This window comes from Aythya fuligula, chromosome 3 (assembly GCF_009819795.1).
Source record: "Aythya fuligula isolate bAytFul2 chromosome 3, bAytFul2.pri, whole genome shotgun sequence".
NCBI classification, from domain to species: domain Eukaryota; kingdom Metazoa; phylum Chordata; class Aves; order Anseriformes; family Anatidae; genus Aythya; species Aythya fuligula.
The window spans coordinates 93,206,743-93,233,767 of NC_045561.1; the positions used below are offsets into that span (position 1 = coordinate 93,206,743).

At 35.4% G+C, this 27,025-nt stretch overlaps 1 protein-coding gene across 1 annotated transcript in view; it reads left to right on the plus strand.

Annotated features, from left to right (window-relative positions):
• The window catches only part of COL21A1 (collagen type XXI alpha 1 chain), a 116,739-nt gene that overhangs the window by 62,070 nt on the left and 27,644 nt on the right, over positions 1-27,025 (plus strand). The window contains exons 11-17 of the mRNA XM_032185725.1: positions 215-268; positions 1,497-1,550; positions 3,727-3,780; positions 4,625-4,678; positions 6,008-6,061; positions 6,140-6,193; positions 8,836-8,889. Of these exons, the coding sequence (XP_032041616.1) occupies positions 215-268; positions 1,497-1,550; positions 3,727-3,780; positions 4,625-4,678; positions 6,008-6,061; positions 6,140-6,193; positions 8,836-8,889 (378 nt within the window). The remainder of the gene's footprint in view (positions 1-214; positions 269-1,496; positions 1,551-3,726; positions 3,781-4,624; positions 4,679-6,007; positions 6,062-6,139; positions 6,194-8,835; positions 8,890-27,025) is intronic.

The window sequence follows — 27,025 nt, forward strand, 5'->3', positions numbered from 1 at the left end:
ATAGCACTTACTGATTTTTTTGTGATCTAAAATGACACAATTGTGATTACAGTTCTCCAGTAACTAGGAGGATTGCTTTTTTTTTTTTTTTTTTTTTTTTTTTTTTTTTTTTTCGTGTGTGTGTGTGGTGTTTGTTTGTTTTCCTTAAGTAAGCGTTTGAAAATTTGTGAATATAACTTTTGAAAAGTCACAAGTCTTGATTCCTTTTCCTTAGGGATATCAAGGATCAGCAGGAACTCCAGGTATCCCAGGAACTCCAGGGGTTCAAGTAAGTTCCTATTTCATTCCTGCAGTTTGGAAATCTGAGATACATTATCTGCTTGAGGATAAGAAGTCTCTACAGAGGGATCTGGATAGGCTGGATCGATGGGCCACGTCCAGTCACAGGACATTCAACAAGGCTAAGTGCCAAGTCCTGCACTTGGTTCATAACAACCTCATGCAGCCTTACAGGCTTGGGGAAGAGTGGCTGGAAAGCTGCCCAGCAGGCAAGGACCTGGGGGTGCTGGTTGGCAGCTGTTCTTTGATTCCAAATGCTGCCAACTCTCTCAGTATTCATTGTTTATCAATGAGAGTTGCAGTATGAAGAGTGATAAAGCTCAAGGGGTTACATGAAGTCAGGGGCAATCTTTGGGCGAATTGCTTTGATACTCACATGGCCTTGGGGTTTGTAGTTAGGCTATCAGTTAGACTGCAAATCTAATCATTGCTTGTCAAGGTCTGTAGCAGCAGGAGCTGGGGTGTGGACATTTTCATCCTGATCTAGAAGCCAAACAGTGGTTCTATCTATTTTTCTTTGGATCAGTAACAGTCATCTTAAGCCATGTCATGAGGATTGATTTGCTCTAGGTGTCTCTGCTTCAGCAGGGGGTTTGGACCAAATGGACTCCAGAGGTCCCTTCCATCCTCAACCATTCTGTGATTCTCTGATTCCCCACAATTCACACATCCAAATAAAAATTTCAAATAAAGTCAAGACTGACTGAAGAGACTTCTTTTTCTTCTTCAGAGTAGAAATTTAGGAGCACTGACTAGGACAGTTACTGCAAACCAGTGCTGTATTTTACATGTATATGTATCATAATCCGTTCTGGCTGAATACTTGAGTACATGTTAATTTATTGAATTAAGCATCTGAAAGCATGCCAGGGCCAAGAGCCAGGCTGCATCATGGCATATGTGAAGGCTTTCTGATGGACACTTGAAAGGAAGAGGACATTGGTACAGTCTGTGTGACAATCGTATCTGCCTGGCGTGCTTCTCAGAGCAAAGAATTGTTTTGGTATTCCCCAGTCATGGGTTATGACAGTGAGGCATAGTCTCACACTGGATACATTTCGTGTTGTTTCTGCTTTGGTATCCAGTTACCAAAATGCTGTGATCAGCCAATTCAGGGATAGTTCCCTGGGTCACATTGCATTACATTTCTGAGTCTCATTCTGTAGGACTGTGCATTAATATTTGAGCTGTTTTTTTCATTTCTTTTCTTCTCTTAGGGACCACGTGGCTTACCAGGTATCAAGGGAGAGCCAGGGAAAGATGGGGCTAAGGTAACGAGAATCCAAAATTTAAAATGTTACCTCAATTTTGAATCTGGTCTGCTTTATTTAATAAAAATTATATAGCTATTAGCACTGCTAGTAATACCTTTATTGCACTTAATATTTTATATTTAGAAAACATCTAAGTATGTGTACCTGGAAGCATGATACAGACATCTGTCAGAATGGTTTCTTTTTGTCTCTTTTCACCCTATCCCTCTTTGAGTGAGCATCCAGATGAGCTAGATAAGAATTTTTGGGTGACACTTTTTAACCAGAACACACTGGCTAATTGAAACCAAAACTTTTTGTGGAAAAATTCTAGCTGAGGTGTAGCCAGTAGCTTGGAACTGCAGACAGATGTGGAAGCTTATATATAAAGTCCCTTCTGGTAATCAGGATAAACTCGAATCTGGATCTCCCATATGCACAACCTCTGACTATTGGCAAGTCTCCTTGATATGTGAATATTTGTGTCCAACCTTCTGTCACACTTTTGCCCTATGAGAAATACGTTTAGAAAAGTTTAAAGTCCATTGTGATACAAACTTATATAACTTATTTTCTTTTTGGTTTGTTTAAACTTCAAACTTTTTTTTTTTTTTTTTTTTTTTTTTTTGTAAAATGAAATCTTGTTTTCCAAACAGATTTTACTGAAGAATTTCCTTCTTCTAGTGTTCCCAATCCTAAAAGCATCCTAGAAGTCCTTGAATTCACAACTGTTCAGCAGAATTCTCAAATGCATTATTAAAGCTGAAAAATGTACTTATGTATTCTGTTGCTTCAGGCATCTTATGTTAATCTAATTGATAAGTCAGTATTGGGCCATATGCAGAAAGAAATGTACTGCTGACAAAAAGCAACATTCTCCTGGCAGTGTAGAGTTGTGACAGATAGAATATTTCCTAATGCTCAGTCCAGCCCTGTTTAAAATGTGCCAAGAAATAGGGCTTCCACCAATGTTTTAGAAAACTTCTTCCACTGTAAAGTATGTTTTGCCATTAGTTTTTTTTTCCTGATGATTCAGCCCAAATTTTCATCTCTTAATTTCATCCCATTACTTGTGAGGTTTCTACAGCAACTAATTTAAAACTATATCCATTGCCAAATATGTTATTTTATCTAATAATTGAGTCACCACTTCTGAGCAGAAATTGGGGCTCCATTTTTTTTCATTAAGAAGCAATGTATGCATGAAAGGTTTATTTTGTAAGTTTTGCTGATTTTTTTTTTGAACTGCATTCCATTTCTGTTGCCTTCTTTCAATACTTACTTGTTGAAAGATACTTTGATTGCATTAACCCACATTCTGTCATTCCTGTGGTCACGTCCCTGTCTTCTGTGAATGTGATAGACCTCTACAAATCCCTGTAGACATGGATGGTTTTGATAAATGCCACCATATTTTTGGTATTTTGGCTCGGAACTTGAAACATTATATAAAATAACTTCCTGAGCATAATTTACTATTCTTCTCTTGTGACTGAAGTATGTTAAACAAATTGAAATACATTGCTCCATTTAAAGTTCTATATTAACAGAGAGATAACACTGTTATTGTTCAAAAACAATTTGGTGATTGGCTCTGTCCTGAGAGAATTAGGTCTGGTCTACTTATATAAAATAAGCAACTTATTTTGTTTTTATTGTTTCAAGTTAGGTTCTGCCAAGTTAGAATTAAGCCTTTTGTTGTAATAGTTCAAGAGAACTTGCAGATAAATTGTTAGATAAAGATCCTTAGTACCAATACCAAAAATTTGGGAACTTCTGACATTTGACAGCAGAGGACAATAGATAAAACTGTTACTTTGGCTTGTGTTTTCACTTGCAACTGCTTCTAGCAAAGTGCATTCTTTTTGCATGCCTTTTTTTTTTTTTTTTTTTTTTTTTCCCCCACTTGTCAAAGAGCTTAGTTGCTGCTTTGGAACCTCAGCAACCCTTATCAAGAGATTACAGTAAAATTCATTTTAAAAAGTTTAGTGATTGGTTACTTTTTTCTTTTCTGTCTTAAATCTTGTCTAAAGATCAACAAACTAATCAGTCAGCATACCAATATTATGTAGTAGGTATCATGATATGTAACATTTTTCCTCTATTTTGTTGATTGTTTAGATTATGAGTGCTGTTATAGTATATATTACTATTATTTTGGACATAATGATTTCAAATATGTTTGTTCTTTCAGGGTGATCGTGGACTACCTGGTTTTCCTGGATTACATGGCATGCCTGCACCAAAGGTTGAAATTAAATACTTGTTCCAATATTCATATATCTCCACTCGTTCTGTAGTTTAGTTTTTAAAAAATGAATGTTTATATATACAATACTGATGTACTTATTGAAATACATAAAATGAATAGATAAGATGTTGAAATTGAAGGGTGAAACATGCTGTAGGCATTGATTATCAATCAATGGAAACTGACTTTTTTCATTTTTGTTCTGTTCTGTTGGATTTTATGTGAATTACTTTAAAATTTGATTTTAATAGTACTCTTCTACATCACAAGTAGTGTACCAGGACCTTAAAAATAATTATTTAATTTTCTTTAAGTTTTTCAATTTGAGGGGCAGTATTTTGAAAAGTAGTTTCAATCTGACCAGAGCTTATTTTTTCACATGTACGTTCCCCACAACATCATCAAACATATTTTTGCTCTTCTTTGTTAGTATTCAGCTCAGTTTACTTCTTAGTTTTTCCAAATTTGTGTTTCAGACTTTTCAGATAAGGTCTCCACAAAAATGCAGGAATTTTCAAAGAGCTGATTTTCTCTTAGGTACCTACCTATACAAAATGACTGGAAACAGAATGCCTTCTGCTCAGCTTCCATTGAAAGCAGAAGCACTATGCCTGATATCTGTGGATTGTCTCATCATTGGTGTTGGACAGCCTGGGCTCCTAGGAAAGCTTGGAAAATTCAAGATTTGCATTCACTGTCTTGATAGTTTTCTTTCTTTATATCAGAAGGAGCTCTTTGCCTCCTTCATTTTATGTCTGTTATCTACGTTTCTTTGTATATATATCTGTTTGTAACTACTTTGATTTTAAAAAAATAACTTATACGCATTCATTTTGTGTAGGGAGAAAGGGGTCCTAAAGGAGATCAAGGAGTGCCAGGAATATATGGAAAAAAGGCAAGTAAAATTATAAATTAAAACAACAACATGGGTGATATTTGTGGTGGAGTTACCATGGCAGGCTGCTAGAGGACCCCCTCAGCTGCTCTGTTATTCTTCCTCAACAAGACTGGATAAGAAAATAAGATGAAAAGGCTTTTAGGTCAAGATAAAAACAGGGAGATCACCTAGCAGTTACTTTCACAGGCAAAACAGACTCAACATGGGGAAAATTAATTTAATTTATTGCCAGTTAAAATAGATTGGGATAGTGAGAAACAGAGACAAAAATTAAAACACCTTTCCCTCATCAACCTTTTTACTAGGTTCAACTTCATTCCTTCATTGCCAATCCCTCAACCTCCTTCCCCACCTCCCTGAGCAGCACAAGGGTGGTGGTGAATGAAGGCTTGTGGTCAGTTTCTGTTTCACACTCCTTCCTCCTCAGACTTTTCCCCTGCCCCAGGGGTTCTCCATGGGAAGAGGGTTCCCCATGGGCTGCTGTTCATGTCAGGAAATACCCACCTTCTCTGGATGGGGTGCTCCGTGGCTTTAGTGCAGATATCTGCTGTACCTTGGCCGTCTCCATGGTCTGCAGCGTAATCTCTGCTCTGGTGCCTAGAGCACTTCCTTCCCTTCCTCTTCACTGACCTTTATGTCTACAGGTTTTTTTCCTCACATTTTTTTCTCACTTCTGCGAAGCATTTTTACCCATTCTTAAATACGTTTCCAAGAGGCACCACCACTTTGGCTGCTGGGCCCAGCTGGGCCCAGTGGTGGGGCTGTTGGAATCAGCTGTGTCCTGCATGGGGCAGCCCCAGCTTCTCTTCACAAACGCTGCTCTGCAGCTCCCTGCTACCAACTCCTGGACACCAATACAATATCATTTATGTCTTATAAGAATATAGAATTTAATTCCGTAAATTCAGAGTTAATTAACTAATTCAGAAATCCTTCTGAAGATACACTTTTGTCTAGTAATATTAGACTCCCGTTCTGCTTATTTAGATATTGTGAGAACCCTTTTCATACTTCTGTCATTCTGTATTTATGTAATACATTTTAATATAACACCAAATACCTTTAAATAAATATTTTTGCAAATATGCCCGTGCCTTTAATATGGTTGACAAGTAATAATAATATTGCAAAGGCTTTTTACAGCATATTTGCACTTGTGTGATGGGTCATAATTATTAATCAACTACTGTTTGTTTTAAGGAAGAAAAACATCTTCCAAAATTTTTCAACATAAAAAATAATGTATATGAATATGCTGATTAAATATGCTGAATTTTTAACACAGACATTTAGTACTACTTAATTCTCACTTGTTGCATTTCTCAGGGCTCCAAGGGAGAGAAAGGTGATACCGGGTTTCCAGGAATGCCTGGGCGATCTGTAAGTTGTGCCAAGACAATTTACCTTTAACTTCTGTTTATTAATTTACTTACTGATGACTGTTAACTGTTGCCACAGGGAGACCCTGGCAGAAGTGGGAAAGATGGATTACCAGGAATTCCTGGTTTCAAGGTAAATACAAATACATATTCATATGTATCTTGATGAAGTTTTAAATAGCATTCCTATTTGTCCCAGTATGTACAGCTTATTCTGTGGAGAATAACTGGGAATTGAAACAATACATGTTGCTGGAAATGCTAAAGTTTACTGTAGTGACCGGGCATACTTCGTTGATTTCAGTTGGCTTGTGAACCGGAGCAGTAGTTTTGAGAGTGTATTAGTGATAATCAGAGATTTGCTTATCCTTGGGGCATCTCCATCCTCAGCCAAGGATGGAGACAACACAACTACCCTGAGCAGATTGTTTTTTCACCATAAAGGAAAACATGGACTGTCTTTATGGTGAAAAAAATGTCACTCTTATTGCAGCAGGAAATGGCACTACATTGCCTATATGTTACAATTGAATCAAGCTCTAATTGATTGTTTAGAGTGATTCAGCTGCTGACTTTTAACTGCTGAGACCACTCATAAGTCTGCAGTGTTCTTTGCTGCTTTTGAATATCCCGGGAGACCTGTAAGTGCCATTTCAGAATGATGCAGGTCTTCTGTAGGTGGTAGCTGCCAGTCTAAGGTGGAAGCCTTGGCTGCCTTACAGCACCTCAAATGGCACAAGGTAACTGAATCAAGCCCCTCTTGGCTGTAATGAGATCTTAGGTGCCTAACATATTCTGGTAGAAAAATGCATGTAGATGTCTTAATTGGAAGTTAAAGAGGAGAGTCAGTTTAAAATTAACACCTGTATACAACAATACAGCACTGTTAGTCTAAAAGTTGCCCAACTTCAATGTACAATTAAGCATTCTGCAATTCAAAAATTTGTTAGGAGAACATATCTAAAATAACAGCCTTTTATATGTACATATAAAGTTTAAATTTTACAGTAGGTAAACTCCTGCATTCATTTCATTTTAGTCTTTGAATCCCATTTATACTTGCATACAAATTGTCATTATTAATGTATATCTACAACAGTATGACTGTCACAGTGGCATATATGTCATCCCAAGACAATTTAACAGATGTTCTTAAAACATTTCACTAAATTTGGCTCTATGGACATACCGTGTTTTCATTAAAGCCATTGGAGGCCTAATCAGTTATGCCAGTGGAGTCTGGTGAGCATTTCAGCTCAAAGGAAGACCAGCTTAGTAGCCTACATAAAAGCATCTAGTGCTATTTGAGATGCATTAGAGTGTCCAAAGCATCATAAGGGAGCTGACAAATATGACTTAAATCCTATGGAAAGCCAATGGCTTTCTGGAGTGGGAGTAGAAGCCCAGGATGTCTATACAAGACAAGCTTGAGTATCTCAAATATGACCAAATGTCCGTGTGTGGGCAATGAAATTGATCTCTTGGTGACTGATCAGCTGAATCAAGGCTGTCAATTGCTTTGACTATACTTCTGCTGGTTGTGATAGCAATTCACATCTTTATTTCAAATGAATTCTTCCGTATTTTCACTATATATGTGCAGATATCTCTGCTCAGCTGGTGGAGAAATTCCTTGTCTGTTATTATAGGAAATAGAAAAACAATTTGATGTTTTCCTCTCTGGTTTTTGATAACATGGACAGGTAATACTTAAGGTTGTTTAACATAAAATTTTAACTGTCACACACTTTAACATCCTTTAGAGTGGAGTATTATGTTGATAAAGCATGAATTTGGAGAGTGTATTGATATGTTTTTATGCTTCTAAACAATGTAGAGATAATGCAGTATATTAGTTTCATGAACCTGTGTACATTTAAACTAAAAGACATTTTCTTGACTATTTTCTTGATCTAATTACTGTAGTACAAAAATATGACAACTCATTAGTTTTTGTTTTAGAATATAATAGTTAACAGAAGTTATGTTCTTCATTCAAGTATCTTGTCAGTTTGACTTCAACATCTGCTTGCTATAAAACATTGCTTCATTCTGGGTCCGTAATCAAACTCAGAGCAGTAACAAACAGGCTGACTTTGAAGGAAATTTCTGCTAGAGCTTTCTTTTTGTTTTACAATATTCATTCTGGGAAAGAATTTAGAAAAAAAGCATAGCTGACTACTCAGATGCTACTCATTGTGACTTCAAGACCATATCTTTGTAATTCAATGTCAATTATTACTAGATTGTTTTTATATATATAATTGATCTGTGCATTTGTTTTATATACTTTTATTTTTTGAATTATTTTTTCAATTTTCAGAATATTTAGAGGGACCATACATATTTTGAGTAAGAACATAAAGATTTGATCATATCTGGTACTACTGTAGTTCTGAAGTGTTTTGAAATTGTTTTCAGACTATTAGTTGTATTTGCAATTAGGCAAGAATAATTTATTATTGTTAAATGACCTTGAACGAGTAACTGCTGTTCTGATTCAACTCTTCTCAAATTTCAAAAGACAGTTCTCTCGCTCTCATCTCTTTTTGCAAACTGTTTAACTGTTGGACACAGCATGGGAGAATTCTGGATTGAGAACATATCTTGTGTGTTTGAAACTGTTTTAAGACATTTGTTTGCTGAAGCTTTGAGCTTGCTTTACATTTTACTTATAAAAAAAAAAATGATAACTTACTGTTTAAAATCATTATTTTTTATGCAAAAGAAAGCCCCTTGTGAATATGGTACCTAACAATCTTTTTCATTTTAAAGGGGGAAGTTGGACAGCCTGGATCTCCTGGACAAGAAGGACATCGTGGAGAGCCCGTAAGTGTTTCAGTTGCTGGCATATTTTTACATACAGTCTTTTCTTTCCATTTATTTTTTAGTTAGTGGAAATTGCACTTTATGTTCCACCCATTTTGATTTGAATTGGTTACTATGTCATTTTTTTTGTAAAAGACTCTTTATTTTCTGGTGTTTATCTTTAAATTTGGGCTTAGTAAAAGAAATAAACAAGCTTGTAAAGTGCAAGATTTGTTAAAAGAAAATATTTTTAAGTATGCTACTGTTATACATCAATATTTGTAGATAATATAAAGTCTCATTACTGATGTTTTTCCATTGATAAGATGGTTTTGCTAAATACTGGTGGTTACTTACATGAGGTGTTACTTACATTCTGTGTGTCTTTAACTCTTGCTTTTGCAAAATGGAATATGTTCTTTTATATTAGTTGATTGTACTTACATTTATTTTTTCCTTTTCTACCTTCCCTCTCCTTTGTTCAATCACTTTCTTGCATCTTGTTATATTGTCCATGTTATCTAAATCTCAGGTCTTCTGGCTTACCTGAGGAGCATGTTGCTGCTTTTTTGTTTTGCTTGTTTCCCAAGACATTTTTTTCTCTGCTGGTGTTTGGGAAGCTCATTTGTTCCTCCTATTTTTACGTGATAGGTAGTCTCTGTCCTCCTGGTTTCTTTAAGGCCTCTGGTCTTTGCTTGAAGCAGAGGAGCTATGACATCTGAAGAAATAGCTGAAGGTTTTCAGTGCTGAGAGTAAGCCAGCTGCTTGGAAACAATCAGTGATCATTCTGTAGGCCAAGAGCAGTAAATAGTGCTCAGCTGTTGAACCACTGCCTTTCAGATGTGTTACATTTTGAATTGTAAGATAAGAAGATGCAGTTATTTACATTCACAAACCTTTTACTGAATATAACACTATGAGAGGCAATATAATTCTGAAATCCAGTAGAGATTTGCTAGCTACAAGGTAGAGGTGACGATCTCAGATGAAATATTGTCAAGCTCTTTTCTGTAGATTTTTTATATATTCACCAAAAACTCATAAACACACTGAAAGTAAATGGCAACATACAAGGCAATCATTCTAAGAAGTCTTCCTTTCATTTTGCTGGTTTAAGTGAAGAACACATGCAATTCCTCCCCTGGCTTTATTTTTTACTTTTTTTTCTGCCCCAAGTAACTGTGAGATGTATTAATCTTTTACAATCTATGCTATCTTCAGATGTAAGAAAAACTGAAAGTGAATGTTTATTAAGAAACATAAAATCCAAGTGAAGTTTTTTAGCATATTGTTATAGTACACTGTAAAAAAAATCGTTAAGATAATAACAAGAATTCCATTATTTTCCTAGCCTTGTTTTGTCTTCTTTCATTTTTAGAGAGTATGTTAGTTTGTCATAGTCATTTTTTTTAGTTAATTTTAAAAATTAATTATAAACAACTACCAAAGATATACACAGTCCTAACAGTGGCAAGCCAGATTGTACTATATGCTTCAATTTTAATCATTGGAGGTTCTGAAGAGCAGAAGGTCTACATGCTGATTAGGAAATTGCCTCAAGGTAACCATTAAGAAATCTAAGACACCTAGTCATATTATATACATTGATTGCCTGTCTCTTTTGCTAGTGTAGCACCAGAGTGTATATGCAAATGTTGTGTCCCTGTCTATTTAAATGTTGGAGGGGGAGCAAAGGAGATCTCTGTGCAGCCACTTCAAGGCAGACGTGTGCTTGGGCTGTGGGAAAGGAAAGCTATCCTCACTCAGCCATAAGTGGGCTCCCCCATTCAAGTAGGATGTAGTAGGCTTTTGTCTCATGGAACGTGAGACAGTTTGTAGGGTTTGTGGTAGATGCCTTGTGCAGTCTACTACTTTTGTTGTTTCTGTTGTTCTTACAGTATTTATTTGATGCATAATGTACCTCCTTTCTGCTGTTTTGCTGGCACCATGACTTTGCACTGTGCAATTAAGTGTGGTCTTCTGTAGTGAGGTACCCTAGTAGTAAGGGCACTGATGTAGGAGAGAGGCACCAAACTCTGCTGTGTACGTGGTGAGATAGCGAAATAGGCAGCCTAAACTCAAGACAGGCCATGGATGATACTGTTGAAAGTGTATGAGTGTGTATTGACCAGCCAGCTGCAGCTGTGGCCCTGGAGCAGCTCAGTAGGTTGCATGGATACCCCACCCACACAAGCATACATGCAAACAATCTTTATTTCTTCCATTCAGCCAAATTAGTGGCAAATTTGTGAAGTTGGTCTATTTAAAAATAGCGATCTTATGATCCCTTTTTGCTTTAGCAAATAAAAAGAACATGGTTGCAAAACAAATGCATCTTTAGACAACATCCAGGAAGCAACTGTCTAGAATGGAGAGCACAGCTGAACTGAACTCCCATTGCCTCCAGCATCTGAGAGAGATTGTTATTTTCTGGACAGCATTCTTTCTGGTATATTATTGCTCTTATTAATCCGCAGATGTATGAGCAGGAAAAAGTAGGTTGTTAAAGTAATTAATTCCAAGTGATGTGGTTGTTTTTCCTCAGCAGTACTAGATGGAAATGAAGTTATCCAGGCCATCCCTCCTGTCCTGCCTACACTGTGTAAGAAAACATTTGACATTATGGACAGAATACTTGACAAAGCGTTTAGTAAAGCTAGTAATCAAGCTCAGCTTACTAATGACAAATAGGCCATGCTCCAAGTGCAGTCATGCTGTCACTTGAGTGACACTTTAATGGCTAGTCATGCATCTTTCTGATGACAGGCTGTTTTGATAAATACAGTTTTTTGAGGGGCCAGCTGTCTAGAGGGTAGAATAAATCAATACGTATTTGAGCTTAATTTCAGCCCGGTTCTCCTTTCTAATGTAGGTAGTGTTGTCAGAGTTCGGTTTCAGAGAAAACAAAGTTAGACTTGTGTTTACAATTCTGCAGATGGGAACTCTGAAGTGAGTGTCTGTGGGTGAAGCTGGCAGGACATTTATAGCACTCTTCTATGCCTAGCATATGCTGTCTTGCCACAAGTAATATGTCTGAACAATTGCAACTGCTGATGTTTATTCTCCAGAAATCATATTTTTCAGAAATACAGCTGCAAATACTTAAAAGGATAGAGCTTGCCCTTAATATTTAAGCCACATCATCAGACCTCAGATGTGGTCATAGAATCACAGAATGGCTTGGTTTGGAAAGAACCTTAAAGATCACCTAGTTCCAACCCCCCTGCTGTGGGCATGGATGCCACTATCCCTTGGAGTTGCTCTCCTTTTTTTGTAAGCCTCCTTTAAGTACTGAAAAGTTACAATAAGGTCACCCCAAAGACTTCTCTTCTGTAGGCTGAACAGCCCCAGCTCCCTCAGCTTGTCTTCATAGGAGAGGTGCTCCAGCCCTATGGTAATCTTTGTTGCCCTCCTCTGGACCTCTTCTAATAGATCAACATGTTGTCTTTTGTCTGTGACAGGGGTAGAAGTACAGCATGGCTGGCAGTTTATGACCTGACTCCCACTGTTATACCTACACTGCTAGTTTGTCTATTGTACTCCTATAACTGCACCAGGAATGTCAGATCTAGATCAGTGAGATTCTCTGAAACTTGGTCGCTAATATTCACAAAATGTGTGTTTTATGCTGGAGTATGGTAGCAGAATTATTTTCAAGATAAACTAAAGATAAATCTACAGACTACAGAATTTACTGTATTTTCCTTCATAAAGCAGGAATCTTTAAAATATGGCACAGAAAATGGTATAACTAGGTAGCCTGTTTATCTCAAAAGCAGACATAAGGTTAGTGTAATTCTGCTGCATCTGTAGCCATGGTGAGATTTATAGAAACAGGGTCCAAGGAGAGAAAATTCCTGACTTAGTGATATGGTAGAATGCAAGACAAAATATATTTTTGTTGCTTCTTTCTTCTTTGTCATGTAGTACTACTACCAGTCCCTTACTATACAGTTTTCCACATTTCCTCCCTACCAATAAATTGTGGTGGAACCCGTAGAGTGCAACACCTCCTTGAGGCAAGATGCCTTGTTAAAAAGTCTTTATTATGTTCAGCATTGCCTCTCTCATCTTTCTTTGCAGTTTCTTCTCAAACTGTGAAAAAACAAAAAACAAAACAAACAAACAAACAAACAAAACAAAAAAAAAAAAAAAAAAAAACAACACAAAAATAGTACCAATTGTTTTAAGTGTATGCTGATTGTATTCCTTACAGATCGCATGTTTCAGGCAGCTGACAGTCATAACAGGAAATAACATTTATTTATTAAAAAGTAAATATCTCGGATTCTACTGAACTTTATTCTTCTCTAGTTCAGCTGTACAGTTATTGCATCACTGTCATTTCAGAAACTGACATATATAAGTGAGAAAATATTTTCAATATGGAGGAAATTTATATTTCATCATATATTTACCTGCTGCAACAAATTTTCTTTCACTTTAATTGCACCCTTTTATGCTTCTAGTCTTGTGCATGTTCTGAGGAGGAAGCATCACTGAGGAGGGAGTATTAATAGTCCAACCATGGCATTTGAGTGAAAAATCTGAAATAAATGCAGTGTAAAATTTTCTTTTTGAGATTAACTGATATAGTTGGATGAAATGTGCACATTTTAAAGAGTTCAAATCCTTCTTCATGTCTAAGATAGAACAGAAAATAACTTGAACGTGATTTCTGTTCATTTAACTTGGCTTGATTAGGTAGACAATATGAGAGGGAAAGCAATTACCCATGTAATGGGGTTGGAGTGTTAATGATGGAAAAAACGGTAATTGCTTCAAACTATTAGTGAAAGAAAACTTAAAATTCACAATCAAAACCTTTGCAGAAGATAGATGAGTGCAAGAACTATGCTAGTCTCTTTGGAGGAAAGATACCATTCATTTTGCCTTTGATAAGATAGCTTAAATTTTGTACTTTTAGTAGTCATTTTTATCAGTATTATTTACAGAAATGTTTTTGATACCAAACATAATTGAGGATGCAGCATCACGTGTGAATACATTGTCATTCCTATCATTGTATTTCAGAAACAGAAGGAGCAGCACAGTGTGCTTTAGTACTCAATGCTTCATTGAGTACTAAATGGTTATTCAAGTTCTATGTTGCCTCGAAGTAGGCACTGCTATAAAATTGATGTATTTAGAATAAATGATTCTTTAATCAGTCATTACGAAAAAAGTGATCAGCATGCACAGGAGACTTAGCAGTCTGGTTGGTGTGAGTCCATCAAAATTCTTATCTTCAAATCAAACATCAGTGCTTTTACACTAGCCTGAGAAACCTCAGTAGTGGCGGCTGAACACTGTTGGCTTCCTTTTCCAACATTATCATCGTAAGGGAAGTAAGGACAGTGTTTTATCTGGAAATGATGTCCTGTCCTGTGGGTTTCAGAAGAATACCTGCTTTTTTTCTTGAAAAAATTGACTTTGACCTTTACATATAAAGTGAAATTGCTGTTCAGGTGGGATAAATTTTTTTGACATAAACAGCTGATGCAGTAAGACTTTGGTAGGCTCTATGCCGTACATCATTATTTCTTTACAAGCAGATTTAGCTAGTCAGATTAATTTTGTAATGATTGTTTATTAATTTCTTCTTCCTCTAAGTTAAGTCTTTAGAAGCAGAAGTGCTTTTCTAATCATAAAAATTCTCCTTTCCTGCTTCTTCCCACAGCCAAAAAGAAAAAAAAAAAAGTAAAAGATAAGTGTACTAATTTTTCCTCAAGAGGTTCTGCTGAACTGTGAGAGTAGTCAGGGCAGACAGAGTCTTCTGATGACTTTCTGATTGCAGGAGCTACTATAACAGATGTTATTCTTGTTCCTACATGAGGAAGGGAAAGATGACAGCTTTGACAACACAATAATTTCAATAATCTTGCTTTAATTATACAGTGCTTGCTGTAAGCTCAACCACATTTTTTAGACTGAATGGAGGTTTTCCTGTCAATTATAACTTTTAAGTCCACTTAAAAGGTGTATATATTTTTAACAGACATTATTTGCAGTATAGCTTATCTTCATCATTCCATTTGACAAATTATGTTAATTACATACATTCCATCCTGCATTTTCAGCAGAGCTAATTGCTATTAAGAAGATAAATGTGAGAATGGTGCTGTAAAGAAACAGTCGAGTAAAGACTTCTGGAACTCAAGGCAGACTAGTCTCAATGGCTCTATTATTCCCAGGTGACAAAAATGATGTAAGACATGACAACATATTTGCTGATCTGAAGTGTATTGAAGTCAATGGAAGGATTCTCATTGAATTCAGTCTGGACCAGAGCCACAATAAATGTTGTAATAGACTTGGACCCACTGACCTAATGCAACTTGGAAAATAATTCCTGCATTTCTAAGTTGTAAAACATAACAGTTCTCTCCCATCTAATTCTCACTTTCTTTCTGTTCTTTGGGATTTCTAATTTTGAAATTTCTGGCTGTGCACACCAAGCAATTAGATTAATTATATTCATTTTCTGTAATTATGTGGTATCTTTTTATTTTTGTTATGTCTACAAAGACTAAAGAAAGTATTGTTTTTGGAATTTTTCAGTTATCAACATTTCAAATCAGATAACTTACTCTGGGAAATCAAACAGAGAAGGGATGGCATACCCGGCTGACATTTCTTTAGAATTGTTTTATAGATGCAATGTTAACAAAGACAATTTCTTAAAACATGTAAGGGAGTAGTAAAGGAGCTGTAGTTGTATGCCTATTATGGACAAGAACGGCATGTACTATAAATAATTATAAACAAATAATTATAAACAGTACTCAGGAGTATTCTGTTTTATGCTCGTATAATGCAGTGACCTTTTTATAGCTATGCTGGCATTTTTCTTATTAATTCATGTGCTGATAAAATTTACGTGCAAGCATTCCCCATCCATTGCAGCTGGTTTGTAAGCCTACTGGTAGACATACCTCTGACCAATACATTGTATCATTCAAAATCTCCCTACTGACTTGCTGAACTGCATTACAATAAATAGATATTTTTCTTTTGTTAAAATCTCTCTTAAAAGCTTGTTAATCTTTTATAAATTAAGAAATTTATTTAAAAAGCATGATTCTGTAAGAATTGTCCTCCAGCAAACAGTTTAAGTGCACTTTTTTTTTTTTTTTAATTTCAGTATCTTCAGAATTATTGGTAGTGCTTATTTATTTGAATTCAGTGATTCAGATGAACTAGTCCTTTTTATACACAAAGCCATAAACCCATAGATCTGAAGAGCATAATCTCTTCTACTTATTAAAGTAATTTTGAGTGTTTATTGGAAATTTTCATTTTGAGACTTTAAACTTAAAATTGTACTTAATACAGAAACTGAACTGAATTCTCAGAGGAAGTGTTTGCCTGACATACGCTTATAGTGTAGACCATAAGTCTGCAGAGTTAGAGCTGTGATACACATTGTTCCATATGTGCCTTTTCCCACTGAGGCAATGCTCATATTTACCTCATACTGCAGCTTCAGCTGTTGTGTTCTCAGCTTGTGTGAGATAGAGTGCAGAGATCCGGTATGAAAACAAAAGTGAATCAGCTTGGCAGTATGGATGTAGACAGTATACATCGCATATCCTCTCTTGTGGTAATACGACTTAAAAATCCATATAAATGTTTGCCCATTTAAATGTTTGTGCTTTTAGGAGACAGGAGTCTTTCATATTAGTTACAGTGATGTTTGTAAGCATATATATACTGCAGTCACTACTTTTTTTCTAAGTATCAGAAACAAGATTTTCTTAGTAGTAGTATTGCAATGTACCTTCCTGCAGAGAGTTTTTCAGTATTTAAACATTATTGCTATACAATTTGATTTTTAATGATTTTGGGGGGGGGAGCCAAAAGTCAGTTTTCTGCAATTGATTATAAGTAAAAAATATTTTTGATGTTTTATGTTATTTTGAACAAATGATGAATGGATACATATATTAGCTAACATACAACTGCTTGGACTGAAAAATAAAAAAGGCATTCTAACAAATTACTGGACTTAAGTAGAGATTTTTGTTGAATGGAAGAATCCACACAACTGTAAATAGATCCTATATTCTTAATCAGGAATTACTTAACTTCTAAATATCAGTTAAATATGTGTTTGCTTACTAAATTGGTTTGGATTGAAGAATGATACATATGTAATCTTTGTGTGTCAATCCAGCTCAGCTCTGTCTGGGTATCTCTGATTCAAGTTAGAAAGTTCAGAAGTTCTTTAAATGTTCTTTATTTTCTCAGTAGGATTACTAAATTATGAACTTGTTTACTTGTTTAATTTGATTTGATCTGATCTAATACTAGGCAATCCTAGTAATGATCTATCCTAGGCAAATGCATTAATTTACCCAAATAAGGAAAGAATAACCACTCCAGACCTTGAAAGTTATATCATATAACTGGTGCAAAATAGGTATACCTCAAGTGATTAATATTCACTTATTTTGACATGTGATATTTAAAAGAAGACTAATTTGCATTCTTTTTGGTCCAGCTGATGTCAGTAATAATATTTACGACATTCCTGAACTTGTGTGGTATTTTCATCCCATGAAAGGCTTTGCTGAAGTACAGGGTGCGTGCAGAGAATATTTGGACTGGTGTTTGCCATGTTGTGTATTGGGCTGACATCTGCCATTTTAATGCCAGGAAAGTTGTACTTCCAGTGCACAATATTTCATACTTGCTGATTAATCTTCTAACAGCAACATCTCCCCATTATTCTCACCTTACAGTTTTCTCAATGCCCACATGTTTCAAGGAATACTTCAAGACCCTGTAAAATCTGTAATCTAGATAGCACATTGGAAACGACAATTATCAAAATGGATTTTCTATGTTCCTCAACCGAAACATTATGCTTAGGATCATAAAAATAAGAATGTGCATAGAGTAATGCTTAACGAACTTATGACAACTCAAACCACCCAACAGTCCCTACTTGGTGGCAGTGCCATCACATGATTTTGGCCTTATTTAGTCATATACACATCAACCTCTTAGCCAAAATATGGTATGATAAAGTATTTGAAATCATTGAAGAAACTTTTTTGCCATTTAGTGGGAAAGAAAAGAACAAAAAAAGAAAAAAAAAATCTTTTGTAAAGAAAAAAATATTTGTCAACCAGTGAAACAAATATCCCATTTGTGAATTGTGGCTAAGAAGTTGCAAGTAAGTAAAATGGCAGATTTTTTTTTTCTCTTTGTGTTTAAATATTGTGTAGCAATGAAAACTTTGTTATTTGTGTTTTTGTCTATGCTAAGCTCCCACTCTCAAACATATTATAGAATTAAGATATAAAGTATGTCAGTGTTTAGTATCTATGCTGATAGAATCAAAAATATTTTTAGTAACAATAAATAATCATTTAGTTAGTACATTTTATGCAAAAATGCAAGACATAGGACATATTTGCAATCGTATAAATTAAATTAATGACAATGCCATTTTTTTAATGCTTTCATCTGTAAACACAGCACTTGTGTTCATGACTATTGCTCAGCAGCTGTGTTCAATCACACAGAAAGAAAGGGTAATATTTGTTAGACTATGTTAGATTGTGAGCTGCATGAATATGTAAGTAATAATGTGCTTACCCTAAGTGGTGAGTCACTAAACACTGTGCTTACTGTGGTCTTTCATCATGTCAGGTCACAGAAACAAGCTGTGGAAAATTGAGATGCATTTGTTTTTTTTGGCATTGTTTTAACATGTATTGTTAAAACTGTTTAAAATTTCTAAATACTTGTCAGACAATAAAGTCTTTTTAAACTTAGATTATCACTTATAGTGAATAAAAGGAAAAGGTATATGTATTTTTTTTCACCATTTATGGTGTGTAAACAGACCAGGCTTTTTAAACTGTGTGTTGGTAATTCCACCTAGTCACAGACAGTGCTATAGGAACTAATGCTTCATAATGCAATTTCTGTTTGTGTGTGCAATTTCAAAGTATTTCACTTTTATGCACACCAATTATCCATTGTCAGTGGTTTGTATCATTGCATTTTGGCATAACAGTAATAGTGCGATTTGAATCTCAGTAGTGTAGCTCATAAGCAAATTCCTATCAGTATTTAAATGTTCTGTAGAGCACTGGGACATGGTGTTTCAGGTTTCTAGGGAAAACTCTGTCTTGGTGTGAATTTTGTCTTTGTTAATGTTCGTGCTAGAGAATAATCAAAAGAAGAGAGACCTGAATCTTTAACACATCCCCAGAATATTTCCTTAAATCCTTTCTTAATACATTTTGAACACTAGGAATTAGGATTTAGATTTATAATTAAGGTACGTATCTGTTGGCATTTCCAGTGACTCTGGAGACATTTAACTGAACAGAGTCTTTCCTCAGTTGATTCCTAAACATAGAAACCAAACAGGCAGTAAGTACAGGAGGCAATGAATGAAGAAGACACTCAGTTAGTATGTAGCAGTCATAAATATTTATTATTTCAGTTCATTTGCTTTTCTCATTGCTGCTGTATTCTCTACTTCTCAGCATGGTTATGGTGAGTTACTTAACCACAAATAGAAACAGGGGGATCCAAAGGATGTTTTACCTTCCTTCTTCTGATTTAATTTCAGCAGGCAACAGGGTAGTAACAAGGTAGCGAGCATTTTTACTAGGGCTCAGCCTTCTTCAAGATATGGGACAAGCTAGAGAAAAGATTTCTTGCACATATGTCCTGAGAAGACCTGAGTTACAGCCTCCTTGAGAAGGTGGTAATATGAAGCAATCTAGCTATGACTCCTTCGATGTTCTAAATGCTGATTGTGGGCAGCTAATCTACAGTCTGTGCTCTGATAATTACCCTGTTCAGGTTTCATTTCACCTAATATAGTCAAGCAGACATAATTTAGTCCACCTCTGTGTTTTGGTTCCCTGTACTCTTCTCTATCTATATAGGGTTATTCATCCCGTCATGAAAGTGGTCTCAGATAGAAGGTATCATCACTTCTGAAGTTGCCTATTTTTTTAATTAACTGTAAAGGAAGCCAAGTTTGGAAGATTGGCTTAGAATAAAAGTATGGTTTTTAGATTGGCTCAAGTTTGTTGAACTGAACCCTTCCAGAAAGTGTGGAAGAGAAGAGCAAACAAACATTTTTATGTTTTATTCTGTGTTCAAGTGTTAGCTGGGATGTTAAAGTTAAGTAGTTTCTTATACTTTTTCCAGGTGCCCTTCAGAATGAGCAGCATTGCCTTACTCTATATATTTAGTTGGAGTCCTGCCAATTGTTCAAGATAAATCATCACATATTATGTAATGTAGGAATAGTGAAAGATATTGGGAAGTTAAAAAAGTCAGATCTGCAGTATTTGTGAACCTAAAAACTCCTTTCATCAGAGAAATGATGTTACTATTCTACTCAATATTATTGCTATAAAGAGGATTTAACCATTGTTTTGTGAGACCAGTTGGTTCACCCCTACTGAAGAAAAAATGAAGACAATCACTGTCCACAAAGAGCTTTAAATGTGAAATTGAGAAGTTGATACTTAAGTCTCAACTTGAGTAGGTACAGCGTTAGCAAATTTGGAGAAATGTGTTTCAATTTGTGTTTTCTTGTATGTCAGATATATGTATTAAAATTACAGTGAATTGAAACCCTGGAAAGCCTTGTCTGAATATAGGCTGGCTTTCCATACATAATTGTTAAGCATTGGAATGGGCTGCCCAGGGAAGTGGTTGAGTCACCATCTCTGGAGGTCTTTAAAAGACATTTAGATGTAGTGCTTAGTGATACGGTTTAGTGGAAGACTGGTTAGTGTTAGGTCAGAGGTTGGACTTGGTGATCTTGGAGGTCTCTTCCAACCTAGATTTTGTGATTCTGTGAAATGAAAACCTAAACAATCTTTAATCAGAATGAATTTAAATCCTTTTGTAGGTTTTAACTAATGCTTCTGCTAAGATGATAATATTGTGATGGCATAAGGCCTGTCCTTCCCACACTGGAAAAACATACAGTAAAAATACATCGTTTTTCATTTGTTGTATCAAAGCTTCATTTTTAGGTATGTAATGGCCAGTAACTATTTCCTTTCAGACAGATAACTTAAAAATACTGCCATTCTTAGCCATTGCTGTAAAAATGATGACATACCAGAATCAAGTAGTACTCTGGGCTAACAAAGCATGTGGAACAGTGTTATGTGATCCTGTTCTTAGGTCAAGCTACAAAACAAATTGTCTTGATGATTTTTACACCTTTTACTCATACTGGACCAATGTGGAATAAATTACTACAGGACCAGCAAAAACAAGGCTTTTGGATCCAGTAAGACAAAGCATGAAGTGATACGCTGTAGAAATATTAGACCGTTTAAGAAGGAATTTTGACTCACATTGCAAAAGTTTGATTGTGCTTTAGTTTTAGTAATTAAATATAGTCTTAGCAATTACTAATTGAATCAGGTTATGATTTTCCTACTTTGTGCTCTGGAAGGGTTTCATCCCATTCTCCACACCAAATCTTGTTTAGCTGTTTCTTAAACACAGGTAAGAACTGCCAAACAGACCAAAAGAATTTTCACAGAACTTTTTCTCTGACACCCAGTAGCAGTATGTAGAATTCCCCCCCATGTCATTTACTGCCAGATTCTGACTGTCTTTAGGGACTTCCTTAGCCAAGAGTGCATGCTGGCCCACCCTACTTAATAGCCAGCAATGGACCAATTCTCTAGTAATTTTATGGTCCTTTTTGGAACACAGTTTTATTGTTTTCTTTTGCTACTTCCTGTGTCACAGTATGCACCATATGGAAAAAAGTGTGATTTGTTGTTAAACCTACCCCTTGCTAATTTAAATACGTGGCCCCTTACTACAGGAGAGGGGGATGGCCCAAAACTACATTCTTCCACACCAGTGTGATCTGTGTGAGAAGAACTGCAATTCTTGTAGTGTTAGCCAGCCAGGAGGGTTGGGTGCAAGGAGCAGAGCAACAATCAGTGTCCCTCAGCCTGACCTCATGCTCTGATGTGCAAGGTGCTCAAGACTGTATGATCAATCACAAGCTTTTCTGCATAAATTATAAGTAGTGGAGAAATTTTATAACATTTCGAAGACATGTAACTTCTTGAATATTAGTGTATTTGAATGTAGGTATGAAACGTGGCTTGGTTTGTCACCTGTTAGAAGTCTGAGCTTTTTAGCCACTGTTGACATGCTTGGATTGCTCCGTCCATAATGCATGGCATGAGTGGCAGAGGGAGGACATTGCAGTGTCACCTGTGAGGCTGGGGACTTGGATTTTGTCTGGCTAGCTTTGGATCCACAAAGATTTGATGAGTCTGTTATTCATATTATTTTGAAGTGTATTTGCAATAAACAGTAACATCAGTTTCACCCTGTGAGAGAATATGCACAGTTCTCATTTTTATTAAATTTTCCAGTTTTCCAATTATAGTTTTCCAAGTTCTGTGTTATTGGCATTGCAACAGGGGGTCACTATGTTCCACATGTAACATATGTGTGTTTCATTTTTAATAAGCAACTTGCCAAAAAAAAAAAAAAAATGCTTACAAACTCTGGTCTTATAACTCTACGGATCTTGGTAATGCTTTCTCCTTTCCTGCATTTAGTTTAAAGCTGCAATGTTAGTCTAGTGAATACTCATTATGTATGTGAGAACCCTTCTTTGTATTTAGCCCATTTTTATTTGTTGTCAGTTCCAGGTAGTCAGCAGTAACATGCGACTTTTGAGTTTCTTTTACACATATTTTGCTACTTCCCACAGCAGAAGAGTTTTATCCATTATCCAAGTTGGTTTTGTGTATTTCATTCTTTTAGGATTATCAAGGATTTGCTCTAATCTTTTAAAAAGTATCTGGACTGTTACTGTACTTCTATTCAAATTTTGTCTTGACTTGTACTTTTTTTACATACCTCCACTAAATCTCTCAAGTATCATGAAGTATGCTTGTTCAAGTAAAGATCAGTAACACATGAACAGTTGAATTCTTCAGGTTCTAGGAGGGATCATGGGAATATCTGTGTAGATAGATATCTTTTGTGAATCTTGTGCCACTGCTATAATTTATGCAATGTACTTTAATGCGTTTCCAGAATCAATTACAGATTTTTCAGAATGGAAGGAATATTATAATTAAAACATGCTTCAGTGAGCTCAAATATGCTAAAACACCCATCTTTTTATCAGTAGTTATGATTTTTATCTTTTTTAAACATGATACTTCAGCTGTCCTTCATTAACAATTACACTGTTGAAAAAAGAACATAGTCAAAATTAGCACCAATCTGGCAACCTTCATAAAAAGCCTATGGATTTTGTGCGACTGAAACTCTGAGTAAAGTACCCCACTGCCTTGCTGGGAGTATTTTGTGAGGCTTGTGCCACTACCTGAATTATGAATGATTATTAGGGATACAGCTTGAATTTTCATGGTGTAAATGGGCAGCAGACTAGAACGTGACCATCTTTTAACAAAAGTTTCTAAATGTTATTCATGGATCTATTTTTGAACATTAATACAAATTAAATAACGTGTAGTCACGACAAAATAACTTCACTGACAATCCTTATATGAAAGTAAGAAATTAAAGCAGATACTATGTTATGTCATAAAATAAACCATAATGTTCAACAACAGTAGTAAAGAAGCTGAGAGATTTCTTCTCCCAAAGAATGACTTCAGAAATAAAAGTTGTATGCTTAAACATCTTTATATATATATATATATATATATATTGTTTTTCAAAAGGTCTCAGTTTAAACTGATTTTTTTAATCCCATCTTTTACAATCATGATAATTTTTAATAGAAAAAAATGATACTACTTCAGATATAATGGTTTTGTATACCTACCTTTAGAAAATAAGGTGATTGCACTAATGCTTTTTCTATCTTCTTGGTGAATTGACCACAAAACAGTTTGCTCATAAGAGAGAATCATTTGAAAATATTCTATAATCTTGTATCTTCTAGAGAGAATGTTTTATGATAATGCATATGTTTTCTGAAGTCTATAAACTTTCCTTACACAAGCTGTTGACCAGTGCCAAAGGGTGATGTTCTACCAGGCACTGAAGAGACAGGAAATATTAAAGACAGTAGCAGAAAATAATAGAATAAGGTGATAAATGCTCATTTTAGGAGTAAAATAATTTTTTTCTTTCTTCTTGCAAAAGCTTTTATGCATTGTTTCTTCTGCAATTCATAAGCATGAGGGAGATATAAATAACCCATGATGCTCACTAGTAAAAGGGGGTGAAATATTTTGAGAAGTGTAGCTTGTACCTTAAGTAAAAATGCTTACACCTAGTTGATTTGTATATAAAGCCTTGGCCAACGTAGTGGATTTTTAGTTGGATTGCATGGAAAAAAATCCAGCTGTTTAATATCATCCAAAAACAAAAATAGACACTTCATGATTAAGGAAAGCTGCAAGACAGATTTTCCAGGGATTGTGAAACTATGTTCCTTTTACAGTTAAATCCGTTATATCTGCCAGATATTATCAAATAATGGAAGATTTATTTAAATTGCTAAAACTGGGATAGCATAGAGTATTTATACAGAATTGTTTAAGCTCATCATCATAATTGAAACAAATTCTTGCTTTTACGCATCTGGAATTCCCAGCTGTGGAGGCTGCTACTGAGGAAGACTGCATCAAGGGATTTAGTTCCATGTCCGGGCAAACTTCACTCTGCGGTAAAGCAGGGAGACCAATGGCTAAGCAGTGGTATTTCCCACATGGAAAGGACACCCAGAACTCATTTTACCCTTGGATATCCTAGTTTACAGTTACTTTTATTGTGATTCTTAGTCAAAAATCTTAGTGAAGACTTTCAGGAGGCTTTGCTAGCTGTGTCTGTAGAAACTTATCATCAGGCAAAGGAGGATGAATAAAAGGGAAACACAGATGTATCTCAAATTAAAAAAAAAAATAGTTAGCTGTCAGACTGATATGTGATTGATCGTGTTAGCTTTTAGGCACAAACTTAGTAGTGCATGATAAGGCTGCAGTAGAGAAGCCAAAGTTTTAAACCTATGAGTTTGGCTTACTAGGATATCTTGCTGGCTTTACATTTCATGTGTCTATAGCACTTGCTAAAATTATTTATATAGGCTTATAAAGGGGTAGGGGAACACTTCCCATTTAAGGGAAAAATTTAGAGGAAAGATTAAGACATTTGAAGGAAATTAAGATGGTTAAGAAAGTCAGACAGCTGATGCTGAAAGAGCTGACTAAGGCAGTGATAAGACTTGCAATAAGCTTATTTTTTAAATACCAAATTGACTAAGCCTTACATGAAATTTGAGGCAAAAGAACCTCAAGAAATGAACTGACTCTGAAGGATAAGATGGTCCAATGTGTGTAAGGATAGAAAGCATAAAAGCTCAGTAGATGCTTTGATTTGTAGTTATTCTGGTTAGAAATGTAATGCTATGTTTATTGGTATTGTAACTGTATATATGATAAATACAAACCATTTAAAATAAGTTTTCTGGAAAGAGGAAGAAAAGAAAATCTAGAATTACAACCTTTTCTGTATTTCATATTTCAAAATGTTGCTTAGAAGCTTTGTAAAAAAAAAAAAAAAAAAATCCCTGAAGGCATTTTTTTCCCTAGCTCAGTGAATCATGAATTATTCCATAGCATTGATTCTCTTACTCCCTGTGGGTGGCAATTTTCCCATTTGTAGTAGTTCCAAACATTGTGTTTCCCTTAATGGCAGAAAAATTGCATGATGAATCTGTTTCATATTAAGTTTTGATTAAACACAGGCATTTGTGATAATTTTAGTTACAATCTGCACTTCACAAAAATTACATTTTCATCTAACAAATGGAGTGAAACTTATTGTTTCACCTCATGATCAGAAGAATGCATCTTTTGATAGTTGCGGTAAAGTTTCTTTGGTAGTTATGTCACCCTATTAAGCATAACTTCCTGTTAAAAGTGCCTTATTACTTATGGTGGATGGAAAGAAAAAGAAAGCTCAGATTTTGAGGATTTGTACTGTGGATGAAATCTCTGTTTAGGAACAAGGATGCTAATACATTTCCAAAACTTGGTTTGGCTTTTGACTGAGAAGTTAGGGAAGCAACTCCGGATATCTAAGCTACTTTTTAACTTTGCCCTTCGGGAAAGTGCTAGTTGGCATGACCAGGGATTATCCATGTAAAAGGAGGTAATAGATTTGGAGCAGACAATGAGAAGGAAACAAAATTTACTGTTTTAAGCATCCTGGAACTGAACCTACAGAAACTAGTCCTTGAAATTGCTGAACCATCAGAGATATAGAGAAAAATAATCCTTACGGGAAAAACTCATTCTTTAAGGACAAATTAGCCACTTCATTCTCCTTCTCCTGTGCCAACTGACTTGTGGTGAATAACTGTGAAAATCTCCACCCCATGTAATCTGGGAATCACTCAGATTAAAATAAGTGATAGGTTCATTCTTAGCTGAGTGAATGTCAATGAGCCCTAAGAGAATTTTGAGAATCTGGATAGTCTCCCACTGAAATAAGAGCTTAAATTCCTTGCATTTCAGTAGTGCAAAATCAATGAGAAAATAAAAAAATGGCCCAGTGACTTAGTTTTACAGTTGTTCTTTGAGTTTTGTCCTTCTTTGCCACTGACATAAAGGTAAAGTTAAATGTCTTGTATCAGTGATTTCTTTTAGCCCTGAAAGTGCAACAGAGCTCAGCAGAACATTCTGTTTCTTCTCTTAGGCATGCTTATATAATGGTAAATCATTCCCTGTGTTGGATAAGTATGTGGAATGGTCTTCTCTCAGCCCTGCAAGTACCTTAGAAATGTAAACATGGAAAGCTTTGGTGCATCCTTTCAGTAAAAGAAGATTCCTGCCTACTGGGAGATTTTTTTTTCATCATTGTGTGAAATTCTGGTATGGATATTTATAGCTTAGTTTTACGTTTTACAGCTACAGAAATAAACTGTTAAATAAATATACTGAGAAGTCACAGACAGGTCTAGAGGTTCTTAATATGGTGATAAATGCACTCCATTTCCTATCAGTTTATTTGCGCAAAAGATGGTTTTGGACAAAATTTTAGCCAGAAGACTTATATTATGCGAGGTGAGTAGAATTTTTAGAATGAGGCTTTGTTTTCCAGTTATTTGTATTATATTCTTTGATCTCTTCTTTTAATGATA